At 51.3% G+C, this 20,411-nt stretch overlaps 1 protein-coding gene across 1 annotated transcript in view; it reads right to left on the bottom strand.

The window, feature by feature from the left end:
- Positions 1-20,411, bottom strand: part of CACNA1B (calcium voltage-gated channel subunit alpha1 B) — a 261,991-nt gene that overhangs the window by 538 nt on the left and 241,042 nt on the right. Inside the window, exons 42-50 of the mRNA XM_017740286.1 lie at positions 14,497-14,605; positions 11,706-11,813; positions 10,396-10,505; positions 9,379-9,506; positions 8,333-8,459; positions 7,443-7,553; positions 2,183-2,390; positions 1,838-2,049; positions 7-173 (exon numbers count right to left, since the gene is read on the bottom strand). Coding sequence (XP_017595775.1) covers positions 7-173; positions 1,838-2,049; positions 2,183-2,390; positions 7,443-7,553; positions 8,333-8,459; positions 9,379-9,506; positions 10,396-10,505; positions 11,706-11,813; positions 14,497-14,605 — 1,280 coding nt within the window. The remainder of the gene's footprint in view (positions 1-6; positions 174-1,837; positions 2,050-2,182; positions 2,391-7,442; positions 7,554-8,332; positions 8,460-9,378; positions 9,507-10,395; positions 10,506-11,705; positions 11,814-14,496; positions 14,606-20,411) is intronic.

Here is a 20,411-nt window from a genome sequence, read left to right as displayed (position 1 = left end):
GAGAACGTGGGGGTTTGGAAAGTGGTGAAGTGCACGGGCGAGGAGTTAGCGGTCTTGTAAGTGATGCTGGGGCGTGGGGTCAGTGGAGTCTGTGGGAGCTGCCTCCGACCCCGGCAGGGGGTACTAGCACCAGATGTCGACAGCAAGGGGCTCCCATTAACTGAACCACTGCCCTACATCAAAATTGGAACAGAGCAAATCAAAAAATAAAAAAAGGGAAACGCCGGACAAACACAAAGGCAGGCAGGTATCAAACAGAAGGAGAAGCAACAGAAGGCGGAGACGAGTCACAAGAGGAAAGAAAAGCAAAAAAAGAGAGAGTTTAGACAAGCACAGTCGGGGCGGGGGAGGCTCTCGAGAGATAATTCAACACAAGATGTGAAGAGCTGGAGAGTTCAAGTCTGGGAGCAGTAGGAACAGAGAGGGGCAGAGCATCGGTAGGACGCAAACTGGCACACGGCTCCAACAGAGGGGGGACACTGCCCAGGGGAGGCACCCACAGCATACAGGGCTCGACATGCGCCTTACCTGGCCTGGGAGCAGCTCAGAAACCTGGGTTATTGGGGTGTTTTTTACAAATTCTTGTTATTTTTTTTATGATTCAGCCTCGGGGTGGGTTTCTGCACAACTTCACCCCACAGTTTTGAGTGCTGGGCTTGTGGGAAGTGTCCCTGCCCATGGCAGAGGGTTGGAACGAGATGAGCTTTAAGGTCCCCTCCAAACCAGTTTAGGATTCTATGACTCTATTTCTGTGGCCAAAACTGATGATGATGATGATTATTGTAATTATTATTATGGATTCCACATGGAAGGAGGATCTTGGGGACTGGTTTTTGCAGGTTGGGAATGAAATGTCTTTAGATTAAATAGCCAATTTCTGAAAAAATAACAACCGAAAGCTTTTTGGATAGGCTTTAACAAGTTCCTTTAAGAGAAATGCATTCACCTTCTCCTCTTTAATGTTGCACATTTGATTTTGGGGTTGTAGAAGGGTTTGGCAGCTTCCTGGGTTACTGATAATGCCACGTGAGGGGGAAATAAGCTGCACTAATTTACACAAATGCCACAAGTGAGAGGAACAGGCCCATTTTCCCATTCCTGTTTACATTCTCCCAAGCCAGGACATGAGTGCATTGAAAAATCCCTCAGCCTTTCCCAACCTAACATTTTGAGACCAGACCTTTAGCTTTAAAGAGCACTTCTTCCTTCCTATCAACCCATCAGGCTGTCAACCAATGCTCGTTCTGCCCTGCCTGGCTCTCCCAGTGACCCAGCAACATCCCAACATCCAGGGGATGCTGCCCAGCTTTTCCCAAGAGCCTGAGCACCTCACAATTACAAAAGAAAGGAGAAATAAATTTTAGCGTGGAGAAAAGGAGGCTCAGGGAGGACCTTTTTGGTTTCTACAACTCCCTGACAGAAGGGTGGAGCCAGGTAGGGGTTAGGCTCTGCTCCCATGTAAGAGGAGTAGGATAAGAGGAAACAGCCTACAAGGGGAGGTTGGACATGAGGAGGAATTCCATCATGGAAAGGGTGGCTGGTCATTGGAAGGGGCTGCCCAGGGAGGTTTGGAGTCCCCATCCCTGGAGGTGTCCAAGGAAGGCCTGGACGTGCTCAGTGCTCTGGGCTGGAGCTCAAGGTGGGACTGGGGACAGGTTGGACTTGGAGGATTTTTCCAACCTTGGTGTGAAGCCCCAAGCAGGACCTCAATGGCTTTACCTGCTTCTACCTGGCCTTCCTTCCCCATTCCACCTCCTTTAATTCAAGCAAAACATGGAAAAGGTGCACAAATCCCTGGCAGACCTCAGGGCTGCTTCCCCACCCTGCCTCTCCTCACCTGTCTGTGCGGGCCGTGCTCTGGGCCCCCGTTGGGGGAAGTGGGCCTGCTCTGGTCAGCAGATTTGGGCTGGGCACGGTCCCGGCTGCCGTAGCGGTCGCAGGAGTAGAAGCGCTGCTTTTCAGACGAGGAGGAGGAGTGCTGCTTCCTCTCCTGGGAGCGGCCACGCTCCTGCTTCTTGTCCTTGGAAGAAGACTCTCCAGACTGGGCTACTGAAAAGGAGAACGTTGGGTAGGGGGTCACCAACGTGTGTGGGGTGGGGAGGTCCTTCCACGCAGGCAGGACCCCAAATCCTACTTGAAAGGAGGAGGACAAGGGACAAATCCTGCTTGGCAAAGCACTCACCAGCTTGTCCATCAGCCAAGTGATGGGCGGCCCTATCCAAGGATTTCTGCTTCTTCTCTTTCCGCCGGTGGCAGCGGTGGTGGTGGTGGTGGTGGCCTTGCTCCGGAGGCATCCGCTCCAGGGAATACTCGTAGAGGTGCATGGCGTGAGGGCGCTGAGGGGTCAGCGTGGAGACCGAGCGCTTCATGGGGCTCGTGTCCGGGATGGGCTGCGGGGAACAGGGAGGGACACGGAGCAGGGTGAGGGAAGGCGCCGGGCCCCGCTCGGCTGCCTGGTTCCCAGCATGGAAGGGGTTAAACAGCGAGAGAAAGGGGCAGGGAGGGGAAGGAGAGAAACGGTTAATTGGAGATAACCGGAATGGGCAGGAGGATTGCGTGTGACATGTGGGGAGCGGTCTCTGAGTGCCAATCCACGGGGAGCAGAGGCACGGCAGCACTGCACAGCACACACAGCAGGAAGCTCAGCAGGGACACGGGGCACAGCAGCAGCCAAGGGCAACTCTCCAACACCAGTGGCACCCACAGCTGCTCCAGGGCCTGCATCCCAAAGCAGCTCCGAAGGGGAAAGCAGGCAGCATTGCTGAGCACCACGTGGAGGGGGAGAAAAATCAGGAATCGGGACAAGGTACAGGCCAAGCCACGGGGAAATTCCTTCTGTCTCCCTGCAACTGAAGAGAACTCCCATCAAACATTTAAACCTCTCTGGTCTCACCATCACTCTCGGAAGCCCTCTGAGGCAAGGATACCGTGTGCATCCTGCAATCCTACCAGGACCTCCAGAAAGGAATACCTGGGTTTGCTTTTGCCATTTTAAAAACATTTGGGTCCAAACATCTGGGCACTGAGAGCAGCGACAGCACTGCTGGACCCTCCCCCTGTGCCAGTGGCAGCTCCAGACCCTTCTTCTGCGGCTCCAGGCCCTGCTCCGGCGGCTCCAGGCCCTGCTCCGGCGGCTCCAGGCTCTGCTCCCTTCCCTTTAGGTACAAAACCTTACGAAGGTTCTGCAGAACCCCAGACAAGCGTCCTGCAGGACAGCTCCTCTCACAGCCTCTGCCTTCCCTCTGCCCAGGGATAAAGCTCAGAAAACAAGGACAATTCCCACGTTTCCTTCTCTGCTGGCCTCTGGCTGGCTCCATGTGGGGACAACACCTCATCCACCCTCTGGATGCTTCCCTGGGTGTGCCACTGCATCCGAGCCATGTGCCAGAGGAGAGGTCTCAGGGCACAGCGCTCCAGCCCAACAGGGAAGTTCAGGATGTTCCCCAGTCCCTCAGCCTTCCACTTGTTTGAATTCCCAATCCAGTAAGTGCCTCCAACAACAGCTCTCACAGAACATTTACTCTGCTCACTGTAACCTTTCCTCAGAGCTCTGTATTATTTTTCCTGTCGGTTCTCTTTTGTTTGCTTATCCCGAAATCCAGATCTCTGCTTCCCTGTGATATTTACCCAAGGCAAAGGCAATTGTTTCACAGCTCTGCTTGTTACTTTGAGCGGAAAAAACATTCTCCCTCCCCTTGAGGGAAGATTATCCCGGGTGTAAAGGCACAATCTGGGCAGTTACCCACATTTTGGTGCTTCCCACAGAAGGGCAGTCAAGATCCTGGTGCTGGAAGGTTTATAAGAGGCACAAAGCTGGGATGAGGGAGCCCAGCACAGCCCGTGGTGTGTCCCTGGAAGCACCAACTCCATCAGCAGGACCACGCTGTGCTGCTTTTGTGTCACCTCTTGTGGCCCTCGTTTGTGTGGGCAAAAATTTATATTCAGGAGCTTCACGTCTGTCCTTGCTCAGTGCTGAGCCTGCAGCTGGGGGAGGGCACGGGGGTGTAAACTGGACGGTCTGATGGGCAAAAATATGGTAGGTGAAAGTACTTCCCATTAAAAACACATCCAGAGTTTTAAAATCCATACAGGAGCTGCCAGGAAGAAAGCAACAGAAAATTCCCAACAAACAAACAAACAAACAACAGAGAAACAAAACCCCAAACAAACAAAGAAAAAAACCCCAACAAACCAAACCAACCAAACAAAACCAAACTAAAAAACTCAAACAAAAAACCAAACCGAAACAAAAAAAAACAACACAAAAAAACCCACCAAAAAAAAAATCTCAGGTAAATTGTCAAATAAACATTTCTTTTTGGGCTTTGGTCCTGCTTCCATGCTTACTCCAGGGACAGAAGTCCCACGGACACGAATCAGGGCCAAAGCCAAGAATCCCTTTTCCATAAATCCTGGCAATGCTCTTGTTAAGGGAGGCACAAGCTCCCAAAAAGCCTCGGGAGGCTGCAGGCACCCCTGCAGAGAGCTCCTAATTGCTTCTTCATTACCAACCCGACTGTTTTCACTGCCTGAATTCCTGAGCAACGAGGCACGAAAATAAACAAACCAAAAAAAAAAAAAAAAAAAAAAAAAAAAAAAAAAACCAAAAGAAAGCCAAGCACCCACCCAAGCCCTGCTCCCAGAGGCAGCAGCGAGCAACCATGGGTGGAGGGAAGGGCGGAGAAGTGGGAAGAGATAGAGAGAGAGAGAGAAAGAGAGAGCGAGCGGCTGCAACTCCAAATGAGAGGGGAGAAAAGTCGAGGGTTAAAGGCAGGTTAATTAATTATTAAGATGAATAGGATACAATTTAGTGCGAACTACATACTGCCAGGTAACTCCCAGGTGACCGTGCTTTGCTCCTCTGCAAACAATTCGGACAAGGTGAGGGACATTATTGGAAGCAGCCCCACAGTACAGCCAGTGTCAGACATCAGATGTGCAGCGGACACGATGATGGATGACCAGGGAGGGAGGTGATGAGGGCAGGACAGCAAAGAGGGATGGGGAAAAACACAGGAGGAGGGGTTGTTTTTAAAGAAGTGCAACATAAAAAGAGAGAGGCAAACAGAAAGGGAGACGTCCAGGAACAGAAAGCGTTGCAAATAAGAGTCAGGAAGAACTCAAAGTTTGGGGAGGGGCAGAGCAGCACGTGAGAGGGAGGGTGGGGGGCATGGAGGGGGGAGACACACACAGAAAGGACATCAGTTATTCACCCAAGCTACGACTGCTGAACGTTGTGTTATTAAATGAGGTTAGACCTGAGATCCCGGGCCTGATGCACAAGCAGGTGTGGCACGAGGGGCAGTGACACCCTGCAGGATACAAGCTGTGCTCCTGTCAGGGATAATGCCATTTTGGTTTTTTACCCTTTTTTTCTTTTCTATATTCTCTGTGTCCTTTACACATACACTTGGAGCTTTGTAGCTTCATATTGTAGCTGAATTTCAACATTTTCCCAGGCAGAAAGACAAAAATTCCAGGATCCCGGTGCTATCTTGGTTCTCCTTAGAAAGCAAGGCTGAAACCAGCTTTCTAAGATGTGGTTTTGTAAACAGGGCCTGGATCTCATCCTAAGAGGGGAGAATCTACGAAGTACTGATGCCTTCGGTTTTAACTTTTATATTTTTCAAATCCTGCACTGCCTGGTGTGTAACTCTGAAGCTTCATGTGGCCCGTTAGCTGCTCTTCTCTCACGCTGGTCAGACATAACAAACCCCTCCAGGTTTGCTCTTCCAGGACACCTTGATTGTCCCAGGCCCCAAAAAGTGTAAACTAAAAGCCTCTAAAGAGGAAGGGCAAACTTGGGATAATTTTATCATCATAATAATCTTATTAATTATGTTAATAATTGCATCATTAACTGAAGTTATAACTGGAGAATTAACCCTGATATGCAAATGGACCAAACTTAGAAAAGTGTGATGAACCCATGACCCAGGGTCCATCTTGGGTGGAGCCTTTGGCCTGCCCAGGGTGAACCTTTGAAGGCCGTTCAAATAAATCCCTGCTTTTATTCTCATATTCTTGTCTGGCCTCTGTTTTCAGGTAGCCACATCGAGGCATCAGGACTAGAATGGGGGGAATGACTTCAGGCAGGTTCCTAATTGGGGGGTTCTTGTCAGATATGCTAATTTGCAGAATCTCTTAAGAATTGTGCACGCATCACACCGGGGCACCCTCGGCCTTTTCTACCTGACGGATTTGTGCACCTGAGGATCCTCATCTAAAGGTACCCCTTTTATCACCCTAACTGTGTCTGACTCGTATTTTTAGGACCAGAGGAAAAGGCATCAGGGACACTCCTGCAAATATCTGACTGCCATGGAGAGGAGTTTCCCAAGGAAAGGCTCTGCCAGCTGCACTGGCAAGGAAGGAAAGAGGTTGTTATGTGTGGTCTGGGATAAAGGACAGCTTCTGGGAATGGGGAAGGGAAGGAGAAAGGCTTTGCTTTGTGGGCTGCTGCTTGTATTAAGCACGGTGAGGATAATTCAGAGAATCCCAGGGCTCACACAAAGGCTGCAGTTTTTGGAGCCAGGTGGAAAATCCTCTGGCTGGTGAGAGGCAGCCCCAGCACGATGGCACATTTTTTTGTGCACAACACAGGGTTTCACTTTAGGGTGCAGCAGTTCCTTCACCATGGAGAGCCACAGAAACAGACCCCAAGCCCAGGCTGCTCCCTCCTGGCTGTGTGAATCAGGCCCTGGGAATGAGGCAGGACACGAGTGGTGAGATGTTGTGACACAGGAGGCAGGATGGTGGCTGGGCAGCACTGGGGACAAACAGCAACGAATGTGTGAAATGGCCAAAAATGATCTGTGACATCCTAAGCAGCGCCCACAAGTTGCTGTGAAAGTCAACTCTAGTGAGGAGATTTCTTTAAAAAAAAAAGTTAAATCAACAAGGGAAATCCTTAACACCATTTACTGGCCAAGGTCACAGTACAGGAAAAAACAGGGAACATGCTCAGTGTCCCAGTGCAGCTTCCAGGCACAGCTCCCAGCTAGACCCTGTGCCTACTGCATCCATCCAAGTGTGTCACAGCATAATTCCAGCTTTTTTTAAGGACAGAGCACAGAAACATGGCTTGGCTGGCTGCATAGACAGCACACAATGAATGGGAAATGTGCCTTCTGGGAATCCAGTCAGCAAATGGCCTTGTCCCCTAACAGTGACCCAGACACTCTTGGGTGGCCCAGCCAGAGGCATCGCCCTGGGCTGCTTTTGCTGCAAGCAGGGAGGAGCAAAACTGGGGACAGGGCTGTGACTGCAGAGGAACAGCTGCCACCCCTGCAGGGAATCCCAGCCATCCCAGCACAAGGGCTGGATTCCTGTCTCCACATCTTTTAAAACCAATATTCCCAAGCCACGACAAGCAGGGAGAAGATGCTGAGCTCTCGGCCCACTCTCAGTCTCCCACCGCCGGTGAAATCCCCGTCTCTCACCTGGGTTTCGGCAGCCAGGCGTGGCATGGAGGCCGCCCGGCCCTGGCTCTCCAGGCCTGGCTGGGGCTCTCCGTTGGCAACTGTGGGGCTGATCTCCTTCATTTCCACCACCTGACCAAAACATGGAATGGTTTCAGTAGCAAGAACAGGAGCTTTGAAGCCACCATCAGCTTCCTGAAGTTTGATTTGACTGGGAAGAGAGGCTGGTGTGGGAAAGGGAGCGACTGAAGAGCTGGGGAGTGCCCAGGTTACTCCGTCCTCAGCAAGAACATCCCACCAGCAGTGGTATGAGCTCTTCCACCAGCCACGAGCCCCAGCTGTGACTGGGAAACCCCTCAGGTCATTCTGACCTGAAACCCCTCACCTGAGCTGGGGTAACAGGATTGAGACAGTGGGAAGGGAAAGCCTGAGGTAACCTATGGCAGCAAGATGGAATTCCAGGAAAAGCACGTCCAGATCAGGCTGTGGGAGCTGCCAGGTTTGGGGTTTCTCCACAGTGCTCCAGCAATGACAGAACAATGCCCCCTCAAGGGATAGATCTTCTGCTAATGCAGGTCCCCCTGTCTTCACCTGTTTCTTCAAAACACTTTTTAAAACTTCTGAAATTGCACCATGGCTCTAAAATCTCCTGCATCTCACCCTGTCTTCACCTGTTTCTTCTAAACTTTTTTTTTAATTCCTGAAGTTCTACCAGTTCTAAAATCTCCTGCATCTCACCCCATCTTCACCTGCTTTTCCTAAACACTTTCTTAAATTTCTGAAGTTCTAAAATTTCCCTCATCTCACCCTGTCTTCACATGTTTTTTCTGAGTATTTCCTAAATTTCTCAACTTCTCCCACAGCTCTAAAATCTGCACCTCCCCCTTGCCACCTTCCCCCCATTTGCTCACCCTCTCAATGGGGATCTCCTCGGAGTGGCCTCGCTCAAAAGCCGGGCTCCTGGTTTCATAAAACACGTCCTGGGTGCGCTGGGTTCCCCAAGAACTGGACTCTTTGATCCCTCCCTCCGGGGGTGGCCTGTCCGAAGGAAAAGAGGGAAAAAGATTCATTCTTTTGCAAAGAGATTTTGCTGAATTTGGCAAACCGAACTCGAGCACCCTTTGGGGGTTCACTTGTGAAACTCAGTTGCAGGATGGGCACAGTGGCTGGTGAAGCTCTGAGGTCCCCTGGGTTTTTGCCCTGTAGAGCCTGAAGATCCCGTGAGAACGAGGAAATCAAACCAGCCATAATTTTTTTTCGGTAATTAAGGAAAACAACTTCTGCCACTTAATTCCTGATGGACAATGAAGAATTTGGGAGTTCAGGGCAATTTTGTGTGCAGGACCAGCTGGACATTGGTCAAACAACTTCACCAGCTGTCGAGGCAGCTGTTGGTTTCCCCATCAGGAATATTTGGGATGTTTAAACCTCAGCTGTGTCACTAAAAATCCATCATGCTCATGATCCAGAGGAAAATCACCTGGAGAGCAGGAAATGGAGAATTGATTAGGGATCACTGTCACTAGGACTGTTTGGAAAGCTCTCCACAGAGGGATAATTTTCCCAAAGAGACAGATTGTGTTGTGGCAAGCACTCGCTGTTACCCAGTGCCATGAGCTCAAGGGATGAATTTATTCCCAAGGATCTTTGGCCTCCCAAAAACTCACTGCAGGGATGGTCGGTGGGGTTTGTTTGGTTGCTTTGCAATGGCCCCAAATTCCTGGGAGCAAACTCACAATGGGAAACTCTCCAGTGAGGATTCATGAAGGAAACACCGAGATGCCAACGCTAGCAGCACAGGGATAACCACAGTGGGAGCAGCCACCAGTGGGGATTGTCCCAGCCATGGTGAGAAGGGGCTGCTGGCCTCGGTGTCACCAGAGCCACAGGAGCAGCAGTGGTGGATGGGGTGGCCCCCAAGGCATGGTGGCTCTGGAGGGGGGTCAGGGATACTCACAAGGCTCCCCCGTTGTTGAGGGAGGCCGAGCTCTTCTGCCGCAGGAAGGCCTTGGCGTTGCTGAAGGCCGCGGGCTGGGTCTGCTCCAGGGTGGCCTTCAAGGGGTGGAAGAGGGACACTGGCCCGGGCTGCCAAGCACAAGGGGAGGTTGTCAGAGCTGGGATGGGCTGCAGGGATTTTCCCAGTCCATAAAAAGTCCACTTTGCCACCCTGGGGCATCAGTGCTGTGGAAAGGCCACCCCAGCCCAGGCATGGCTGGGAGAGGCTCTGAGGGACACCTGGTACAAGTCAAGTCCTGCTGCAATCCCCCTTCCCTCAATGTTCTCCCAAGTCCTGCTGCAATCCCCCTTCCCTCAATGTTCTCCCAAGTCCTGCTGCAATCCCCCTTCCCTCTGAATGCTCTCCCAGCCACCAGAGCACAGCAGGGAATTCCCACACAGATGTGGCCAGAAGGGCTGTGCAATTCCAGATCTGTTGTAGCCTTCCATGTGTGAGACAGATCTCCAGCCCGTGCTGGAGATCAGCTGGATGCTCATCCTAAAACCAACAGGTATTTGTCCTACTGGAAAGGATTGGGCTTTCGATCCCAGTTGTGTGAAAATATTTTCTAGAATTTGTAAAAACCTTCAAATCTTCTAGAGCCCAAATGACTTTGAATAATTCCTATTTTCAAGAATAACTTAAGCCTGCTATAGCCAAACTATCAGCAGCTTTCAATAATTCTTTGGTCTCCCAAGGAAATCTTTTGGTGTTCCCCAGGCCACTTTTAAACACAGGATTTAGACTTTCAAAGATCAGTTGTCATTTTTTGGAAAAGATCATTCAGGATCTGCTGGAAAAGGCAACTGCAACGACTTTTTTTTGATATTTTTTTGGGAGAAACTTTCAGGAGAGGTTTCCATTTTTGAGCCAGCCTCAAACTCTGCCTGGAGGAGCAGCCAGACCTTCTGGATGAATCCTGCTGGTGATTCTTGTGAAAGCTGCCCGAGAGGGAGGATGGAAAGACCCCGTTTGTACCTGGCACAGGCCCCCAGCGGGCTGGACTTGCTCCCTGCTGTTCTTATTCTGCTTGTAGAAGTCAAATATCATCAGGGCTGCGTAGACCTTCCCCACAGTCATTTCATCCGCTGCCAGAGCACGGGGAAAACACGGCAGAGACGTTCCAAGGATGAGGAGAAGATAAAAATAAGAAATAACAGCCAATGGGTGTGAGAAACAGGACGAGGGAGGAAGCAGTGTGAGAATAATGAGGCAAAACAGACACAGAAAAGTAGGGGAAAGAAAAAAAACCCAAGAAAAGGTTACAACAGATAGTTCAGCTCTTTGCCTGTCACTGCCTTGCCTTGGTTTGGAGCTCTCTGTGGCAAACCCAGGGATTGTGGAGGAAAAAACAGGCAGGAAAACTCAGTGGCATTGTCAGCATTGCTGAGAGAATTCCTAAATTCATCCCAGACCCGCAGGCGGCCCTTTATGAACAAAGCAGCCTTACTCCTGCTCCTTTGAGTTGCAGTAAATGGGGCTATAATGGGCTAATGTACATTTAAGGAATATTTCATTTTTCCAGATGGTTTTTTTCACCCTCAAGAGCCACGGGACAGCCCTTCCCTGCCCAGCACTGCAGCACTCGCCATGGAAAAAAGAACTGGAGCAGCAGATACATGGGAATCAAGAGAGGAGGGGAGGGGAAAGACTTCAGCACCCACTGATTTGCACCTCCTCAGCTCCCTCATTTTTCTTAATTACCACTGTTCTTTTCTTAATTACCAATGCCTTTATTACTCTGCACTGCTTCTCATTAATCAGGAATCCAGAGCTAATCAAGGTAACAGCAAACTTCCCATTTTCTCATCACTTTTGCCCAGGACCAAGTAACACAAAGGCCTTCAGCCCCCAAACACCTCACATATGACTCTGTAAATCCTCAGCAAGCTTTAACTTTTCTTCTCCTGCTTTTCTGGAGCTCAGGTGGCAGGAACTGCTCTCCCATCCTGCAGGGCACAGGCTGGAGGCTGCCAGAGCTGGGGAACAGCTCTGGAAGAGGCCACGCAGGGCATTGGTCTTTTCTTGGTGCTGTTTGGAGTTTGTTTTTTCCATGCACAGGAAATCCCCTGCAGCATAACAAAGTCCATGCCTATTGGTGAGCTCAGCTTCCCTAATCCTGGGTGACAGAGCCAGGGCAGCACAGAGGATTCCAAGGAGCTGAGCTGCCCTCGGTGTCTTTGCTGCATCCTCCAGATGACCCAGACGGGGCTTAGGACAGAGCAGACGAGGAGGGAGAAACCTAATCCAGGGTTCCTGGGATGGACTCAGGACTTGGAAGCACTTACGTTTGTGAGGAGGCACCAGCAAATCCAGAGTTTTCTGGGACAGGTTGGGCCAAACCAGCGAGATCTCCTTCCTCAGCTCAGCATCGCACTGGTGCTGCTTCACCCCGCCTGCAGCCAGGGAGGGAGAGGGAGAGGGAGAGGAGTGAAAATCCTGTCCTAGCACCACATCCCACCCTTTGCATCCCCTCTTCCCATTCCTTGGGAAGGGAGAGCCAGCACAGCCCTTCCCTGCCGAGGGAATCCATTCATTCCTCCGTGACAGAAGCACATGAACTCGGCAGGACCATCCTCACCTCACCCTGGGGACCCTGAGCAGTGACCTGGGACTTAAATGTGAGCTCAAACTTATTCCATGGAACTGTAGGTGCCTCTTCCTTTGGGGAGTGCCCGTGGAGGCAGCAGCACTTCCCAGGGTGGGATGCAAAGGACCTGGACAGGAATCCCAGAGTCACAAAATCCCAGAATCACAGACTGGTTTGGGTTGGAAAAGACCTTAAAGATCCTCTAATCCAGCCCCTCTGCCACGGGCAGGTTCACCCTCCACTGATGGATCACAAACCCTCTGCCACCACCTCTTCCCAAAATCCCTGGCAGTGACCCACGAGCACTGAGCTCTGTCCCAGCAGCTGCACCCCAAGGCAGAGCAGAGCTGCTGGGTTTGGCTCTGCTCTAAGGGCCAAAGCCGGGCCTAAACACACACGTGGGAAGTGATTAAAGCTGTGTGAGCCCCGGGCCAGCTCCCAGCTGAATTCCCGGCACAGCAGGCAATTAAGGAGTTCAAATGAATGACAGAGATTCTTTTTCTAAGAGCAGAGTAAGGGGAGGAGGCTCGGGGCACTCGGTTACACCGAGGTTTGAACTCCCACACGGGAACTCATTAGGGAGGGTTTATTAAGGGCCTGTTAGGCCCACAACGATGCAATTAAATGTAGCACATGAAACCTATTTAAAGGCAGCTCCTAACAACAAAACCAGGTCAGAGTCTCACACCCCAGAGCAGATTGAAACCACACAAAGAACCCAGGGTATCAGCTGAGCTCCCTCTCTGGCTCCCTTCCAGTTTTCAGTCCGAGGAAGGGGTGGGGGGAGCTTTTCCAGTTGAAAAAGGGCTGACAAGTAACCAGAAACTGACAATTAAACTCTCAGCATCATTATTTAGGAGTTATTCCTGAAAAAAGTCACAGCAAGTCCTAAATGCATCCTTAGAAATGAGCGTCTGATCCTTGTCTTGATTCCACTCCTTTGGGGAGCCCCAGGCACCTCAAAATGTTGTTTTCTTCCAGCAATGCCTCCCCAAAGCATCGAAGGCAAAGTTTAAGCAGCACAGGAGAGAGGTTGCACTGGCCTAAAACTGCTTAGGACAGCACAACAGCCTAACCCTGCCTTGCCCTGTGCTCCTGAGAGCGTTGTTAGCTCCTGTTAACTTTTAAATCAGGTGTAAAAGTGCTTAGGCCAGGCACGCCGTGATTGTGACCCCAGCCCGGCTGATGGAATGGGGTAACGACCCGGAGAAAAGGCCGATGTGTTTTATTACCATGCAAAGTTTAATTGGGCAGGCGAGTAAATGCCTGATTAACCACTTCAATAATTACATTTTATCTCAAGGCGGAATGTGTTCATGGCATTCGGAGTCCCAGCATGGAGCCCTTGGGGAGGAAGGACTGGAATAGTTCAGAAAAGAGGTGTGGAAAGTCTCATTTCTGATACAGAGCAACGAGGACACGCCCAGGGCTTCTCCTCCCGGAGTTCTCAACTGGGATGGGCAAAATTCCCCACATTTCGTTGCCCCCTCAAAGGCAGGGGAATGCTCAGGACCCCCCTGTCCTGTCCCCAAGCTCCCTTGTCCTCAGGTGCTGGCATGGGAAGGCAATGGAAAAATAGGATTCCCACCTGGGGCAGAATTCCCATGGTTTTGGGAGGACACCAAGCCCACAGATTTCACTGAATACTCTGAGCTGGATGGGACCCACAAGGATCGAGTCCAACTCTTGAGTGAACGGCCCATCCAGGGATCAATCCATGCCCTTGGTGATCCTGGCACCTTGCTCTGACCAGCTGAGCTGATCTCGGGGTCAGGAGTTGGGCTTTGAGCCAAGAGTGCTCTCTGAAAACTGCAATTTTCTTTCTTCTCCGGGTTTTCTGGAGCTCAGGTGGCAGGAACTGCTCTCCCATCCTGCAGGGCACAGGCTGGAGGCTGCCAGAGCTGGGGAACAGCTCTGGAGGAGACCACGCAGGGCATTGGTCTCTTCTTGGTGCTGTTCTGGGTTTTTTCCATGTACAGGAAATCTGCAGCATAATGAAATCCATGCCTATTGGTGAGCTCAGCTTCTCTAACCCTGTGGGACCATGCCATGGTCACAGAGCATTCCAAGGAGCTGAGCTGCCCTCGGTGTCTTCGCTGCATCCTCCAGGTGACCCAGAGACCCCCTCAGCCACCCCATCGCTCTCACCTGAGGCGAGTTTGATGTTCAGATGATTCACACACCCCCTCAGCCACCCCATTCCTCTCACCTGAGGTGAGTTTGATCTCCAGGTGACCCAGAGACCCCCTCAGCCACCAGTCCCTGTCACCTGAGGCGAGTTGGATCTCCCAGTGACCCCCTCAGCCACCAGTCCCTGTCACCTGAGGTGATTTTGATCTCCTGGTGACCCAGAGACCTCCTCAGCCACCAGTCCCTGTCACCTGAGGTGATTTTGATCTCCTGGTGACCCAGAGACCTCCTCAGCCACCAGTCCCTGTCACCTGAGGTGAGTTTGATGTCCAGGTGACCCAGCTCTCTCTCTCTCTCACCTGAGGCCAGTTTGATCTCCAGGGCAGTGCGGATCAGGGCCATCAGCGTGGAGGTGAAGTGCACGGTTAAATCCTCGGGCGAGATGGGCATGTTCATCCTCACCAGGCGCTGGGGACAGACAGGGCTGTGAGGGGGGGTGCCACGAGGCCTCCCCCCACCCTCCCCTGCCCCCTCTGTGAACCCCCAAAACACCCAGAATACAAACAGGAGGGAACTTTTTGTGTGCTGAGCTGGAATTCTTGGCACATGGATGGCAGCTCCCGTCCAGGAGCGGGTCTGGGTTGGAACTTTGGTGGTTTAAGGAGTGATTTGCCAGCACTGCGCTGCAATCCCACCGAGCTCTCCCAAAAGCAGCCAGTGGGATGCTCTCATGCCATTTCCTGACTGTCTCCAGGGGTGTCTGCAGCATCCAGACGTGTGCTGGTACCTGTCCCCCAAGCCACAGCAGGGAATGAAGACTTGGCCAGGTTTTCCATCCCTGGGATAACCTCCCTGCTTAGAGAAACTCCCAGCTTCAACTCCCAGCTTCCCACATGTGTGAACTGAGCTGCCTTAGAGTCCCGGGTTTGGCTTGGAAAAGACCTTAAATATCATCTCATTCCACTCCCTGCCCTGGGCAGGGACACTTTCCCCTACCCCAGGGTGCTCCAAGCCCCATCCAACCTGGCCTTGGACACTTCCAGACTCCAACTCTGGCACCTCCTGCCAGCCAAGGAGACAATTCCCCCCGAAGGGACACTTGTTGGTGTTGACATGAGCAGACAAAGGGCACAAAGTGCTGGTCCAGTGTAAAATCTGCTCAGATGGGCTCCAGAGGAGCTGAAATCTCCTTGTTTATCTTATTACACATTTTCAGCTCTCACTGTATCCTGCGGGGACAAGAAACCACTGGAACGACGTCCCTGTCACCTAAAGTCTAGGACAAATCCTTGTGATCTCCAAGATTTCCCTCACAGCATGCCCAGAGGTTATTCCATGTCTGCCCAGCCTCAGAACCAGGGAAATCAAAGCCCAGCCTCTCCTCCCTTTGCAGTGTGTGACCATCAAGTGCTGGCAACACCACAGGGTTTGTTCTGTTCACTGGTGTCAAATGAAACAGGATTTAATTCCAATTCTGCCCTCAGCACACAAAAAGCTACAAAAAACACCAACGAGAGTCCACAGTTACCATTCAGAGTCCCAGAATCCCACTGGAGTGGGAGAGAGTCAAGGGATGGAGAGAGAAAGAAGATGCATGGAAGTGAAGAACAGGCAAATGAGGAATAATTCCCAAGAGAGCTCGATCCTCACAGAAACCACCACCAAAAAGCACTTTGTGACTGCCACATCCCAGGGCTCCCCGAGTGTCTTTCCAGGCTGAATTCCCAAAGGATTTGGATGCAGAACACAGGCCACACCACAGCTGTCCAGAGCAGTGCTTTCCTCCTCAATTTTAGCCAGGGATGGAAGATTTAGGGGAACATTTTCCAAGGGGATTCTAGGAAGGCTGGCTGAGCAAAACTCCCATTGTGCACCTGGAAGAGGCTCTCCCTACCCCACCTCTTTTCCCTCCTCCCTGCATTTCCCTCTGCGCTGCCATCTTCTCCATCCCAGTATCCAAACTGGTCAAACAGGTAACTCAGACAGCTCCTGGTCAGTGCAATTCCCAGTCTGAGAACCCAGCAAGGAGCAGAGAGAGGGGTTTGAGTTGTTCCTCCATCAGGGATGGGCAGCTCCAGCAGGCAGGAGAGGGGAGGCTGTCATGGGATGTGTCCCTCTGTCCTCTTGGGGTGACAAACTGGGATTCACCTCCCTGTGGACAGTAGTTGCGGAATTCTTCCCCTGCCAAGGTGAGCTGCAAGCTGCACCTTCCAGCTGCCCATTTCTTGGCCAAAAAAAAGCCATAAAATGAGACAGAAATGCCTCAGAACTCGCTGCAGCCAAAGCCAAAAGGCCTCAGCTAAAATCCACCCAAGACCCTCCCAAAAGCAGTGAAAATTCCTTTCTTGGAAGGCCCTGGCTTGGGAAAATGTGTTCCTTAAATGAATATCTGGCATTTCTGGAGCTGCTGAGGATGGAGCAGTTGGAAGAAAAGAATTGATTCATCTTTGATCCTCTGCCACTGCAGCTGTGGTGGTGAGGGAGGGGTTGGGTGAACCATGGCTCACCCCACGTCCCAAATCAACGTCCCAAATCACTGTGGGCACCCAGAGGAGCCAAGGAATCAGCCAGACACTGGCACAGCCAGGAGGGATTGGATCCCTGAACGTTGTCTGGGGCCTTTTCCTGATGCCACAAATGCAGCTGAAAGGCTGTAACTGCAAACAAAGAGATATAAAAAGTGATACTCATTTTTTCCTTTCAATATTATAAAATAACCTTATATATAAAAGTATCTCCTTTTGCAGAGTGTGAAATTTCAAGCCTTTTCAGGCTGCTTTCTAATTTTATCTGTGTTTAATTCCTCTCCATTTCTAAAGGATCCATTTAAAAGGAATCCAATTGAAATTGGTAACATTTCTCAAACTCAAAATATTCTCCTTGACCCAAAATTTCTCCTTGAAAAATTCATCAAGAACTTCTGTTTTTCATCCTGAACCAGGCTAAAAGAGAAAATCTCCATGTTTCTCATAGACTTAGGGACAAGACCATAGATTTAAAAAGTTGAACCAGTTGTTTACAGTGTGCTCAGTTTTAAAAAAAAATTGATTTCCCCCCCCCGTTTTTGCTGTTTGTTCTGGCTAAAGTTGTGCTTTAAGGCTGTTTCAGAGCCCGTGGTTTGAAACAGGATGCAAAAAATTGAGAGGGAAAGGGAAAGGAAGGGGGAAGGGAAAGGAAAGGAAAGGAAGGGGGAAAGGGAAAAGGAAAGGAAGGGGGAAAGGGAAAAGGAAAGGGGAAAAGGAAAGGGGAAAAGGGAAAAGAAAGACCAACCAACCAAAAAATCCCAACAGCAACAAAAATAACTGAACCAAAACAGGAAAAAATCCCCAACTCTACTTTGGATAGTTTTCCATCTTTCTGGATCCCAGAAGGAAATTTTAGGAGCCTGCTGCTCCTTCCCTGCGCTGATAAAGAACGGGCATCACTTGGGATGCGCTGGGAAGCGCCAGCCACAACCCAGGGGCGCTCAGGTGAATTCATGACAGGCAGCAGGAAAAAAAGCTGGAAATCCTTCCCAGGTGCCCTGAGCTGGCAGGGAAGGACTTGCCCGGTCCTGCTCCCCTCCGGGGGCGGGTGAGGAAGCGCAGCCGGCAGCAGGTGGAGTCCCCGCTCCGCTTTCCCGGCCGCGCGTGGGGATCCCTTCCGCAGCCCCGCGTTTTAATTAGGATGATTTGGAGCTCGTTAATGCTCCTGCAGGAGAGGGCCCCGGAGGCAGGAGCCGCGCCGTTGTCTCCGGAGTCTCCTAATTAGCGCTGTGCTGATAACGAAGGGGGAGCTGATTAGAAGCGGGGTTGGGAGACAGCGCTCGGTCCGTGCGCGGCCGGGTCCCGCCGCAGCTCCCGGCGCTGTTTAATTGCCACTAAACAAATGAGGAGCCAAAGCTCTGTGGCAGGAATAAATTCCCGTTCGGCTCAGCTCAGGAACTCCTTGGACAATGGCCCAACAAGCAGGGAAAGGGTTGGAGGAATAGGGGGAAAACTCATCCCGGGATCAAAGGTGTCCTGCTGGCTCCTGGCCTGACCCAGAAAAAGTCGCTGCACCCTAAATCCTCTTCCCTGAGCAGGAAGAGGGGCACACAATGCCTGAAAAACTACTGGCACCCCGATGGATTTGAGTTATTAAGAGCACCACATCAGCCTCTGGGACAGGAACTGCTCTGGGAATGATCCCCAGATGGGAATAAATTTGGGACAATGGAGCACTGCTGTGGGAAATGAGGTTGAGTTTGGTGAATAAATTATTGGCTATGAATAATTCACCCCGACCTAGTTGGAATGGTTCTACTCTGCTTTAACTCTTCTCTCCGTGGCCTTCCTCCCTCTCGCTGCATCCTTCTGGAGCAGCCCAGCTCTGGGATCATCCCAGGATGGTTTGGGTTGGAGGGACCTCAAAGCTCATCCAGTTCCACCCCCTGCCATGGGCAGGGACAATGAGCAAACCCTAAGACACCAGAGTGAAGTCAAAGAGGTTTTCTTCCCTCTTCTCATCTGACTGGATAAAAAAGACTTTAAAATTCATGGAATCACAGAATCATTCACATGGAGAAGACCTCTAAGATCATTGAGCCCAAACACTGGCCCAGCACTGCAAGGCCACCACTGACCCATGTCCCCAAGTGCCACATCCTCATCCGCAGGGTTTTAAATCCCTCCAGGGGTGGTGATTCCACCACTGCCCTGGGCAGCCTCTTCCAGGACTTGAAAACTCTTCCTGTGGAGAAATTTTCCTCATATCCACCCTGAGCCTCCCCTGGCCCAGCCTGAGGCCGTTCCCTCTCCTCCTGTCCCTGTTCCCTGCGAGCAGAGCCCGACCCCCCCGGCTGCCCCCTCCTGTCAGGGACTTGTGCAGAGCCACAAGGTCCCCCCTGAGCCTCCTTTGCTCCAGGCTGAGCCCCTTTCCCAGCTCCCTCCACCTCTCCTGGGGCTCCAGCCCCTTCCCCAGCTCCATTCTCTGCCCTGGACATGCTCCAGCCCCTCAATGCCTTTCTTGCTGTGAGTGGCCCAGAACTGCACACAGGAATTTGGGTTCCTTTTCCCCCCAGCCCAGTGCAGGATGGAGCTCTCCCGGTGCCCAAGCAGCGCATCCCGAGGATCCCAGGCATGCAGCCCCAGGAAGCAGCGAAGCCACGCACACGGAGCTGCAGAGGCAGGTCAGGCTGACCGAGGAGAACAGTTGAGAAAGGGGAACCAGAAAACAGCAGAAAGGAAGGACAGCAGCCAAGGAGGCTGCAAAGAGGAGGAAATCCAAACAAAAAACAGTGTGGACGTACTGAGAAGGCAACGAAGACATGGGGAAAACACACAAAACCTTGGAAGAGGACAGGGAAAAATAGACATGGAAAGAAAAAGGGGAGATGTGTGGGGCAGAAGAGCTTTTGCTGGACAGAAGAGTCAGGGGTTTTAAAAATCAGAGGGAGAGGGTGAAAATAGGGCAGAGACAAAGCCCTGGCTGCTGTTGGCACTGACTGAGCTACACCTACACTCTCCAGGCTCTGGGGAGGGGTCAGTGCCTGGGGGGTGGGAGGATGTGAGTGACACCACTGGGGGACACCTGGCAGGAGCAGGGCAGGGGACACCACATCCCACCAGAGTCATGGGGGGAAGATGCCCAGCACCAATCCATGGATGTGGAGGAGGGAAGGAGCAAAAACCAGTCCTAAACCATGAGGGTTTGATTTTATCAGCAATAACTGGGGGAGAGATCAGCCCGAACTGCAGCTTTAATCCATGGGGGAAATCCTGATCTTGTCTTAAATCCGTATTTACTGTAATTCAGGGTTCTTTGATGAGGTGTAAAATGAATGTGATCGTCTCCCAACTTGCAGAAATCCGATGTTCAGCCTAGACTGGAGCTGTTTGAACCCATCTCTGAGACACAGACACAATCCAGAGGTTTCTTCAGAGATGAAGAATTAACGATGACGAAAAATTAACGATGTCTCCAAAAAATTAGGAGTCGGGGTTATAAAAAGAAGCCATTCCTATGCACTCAAGTTCTGGGGATTTATTCTGTAAGAACAGACAAATTAAAGGAGGTATCAGGAAATTCTCACGGAAAAGCCAGGCTGGGGAAGTGCCTGTGGGCACAAAGTCAGCTGTGAAAACCAGCCCAAAGCCTTACTGAAAATGCCTATTTTAACACATGATCTCTTTAACTCCGTTTTGTTTTCTTCCTTTTTGAATTCTACAAGATTTAGGGGGGGGAAAAAAAAGTTTTATCCTTCTAGTCCAGCCACAGAGCAGATCTGGTTTCCCAGCTGCAAACACCTCCTTTC

This window comes from Corvus brachyrhynchos, unplaced genomic scaffold (genome assembly GCF_000691975.1).
Source record: "Corvus brachyrhynchos isolate BGI_N302 unplaced genomic scaffold, ASM69197v1 scaffold305, whole genome shotgun sequence".
In the NCBI taxonomy this organism is placed as follows: Eukaryota; Metazoa; Chordata; class Aves; order Passeriformes; family Corvidae; genus Corvus; species Corvus brachyrhynchos.
This window is presented reverse-complemented; position numbering and strand designations above follow the sequence as displayed.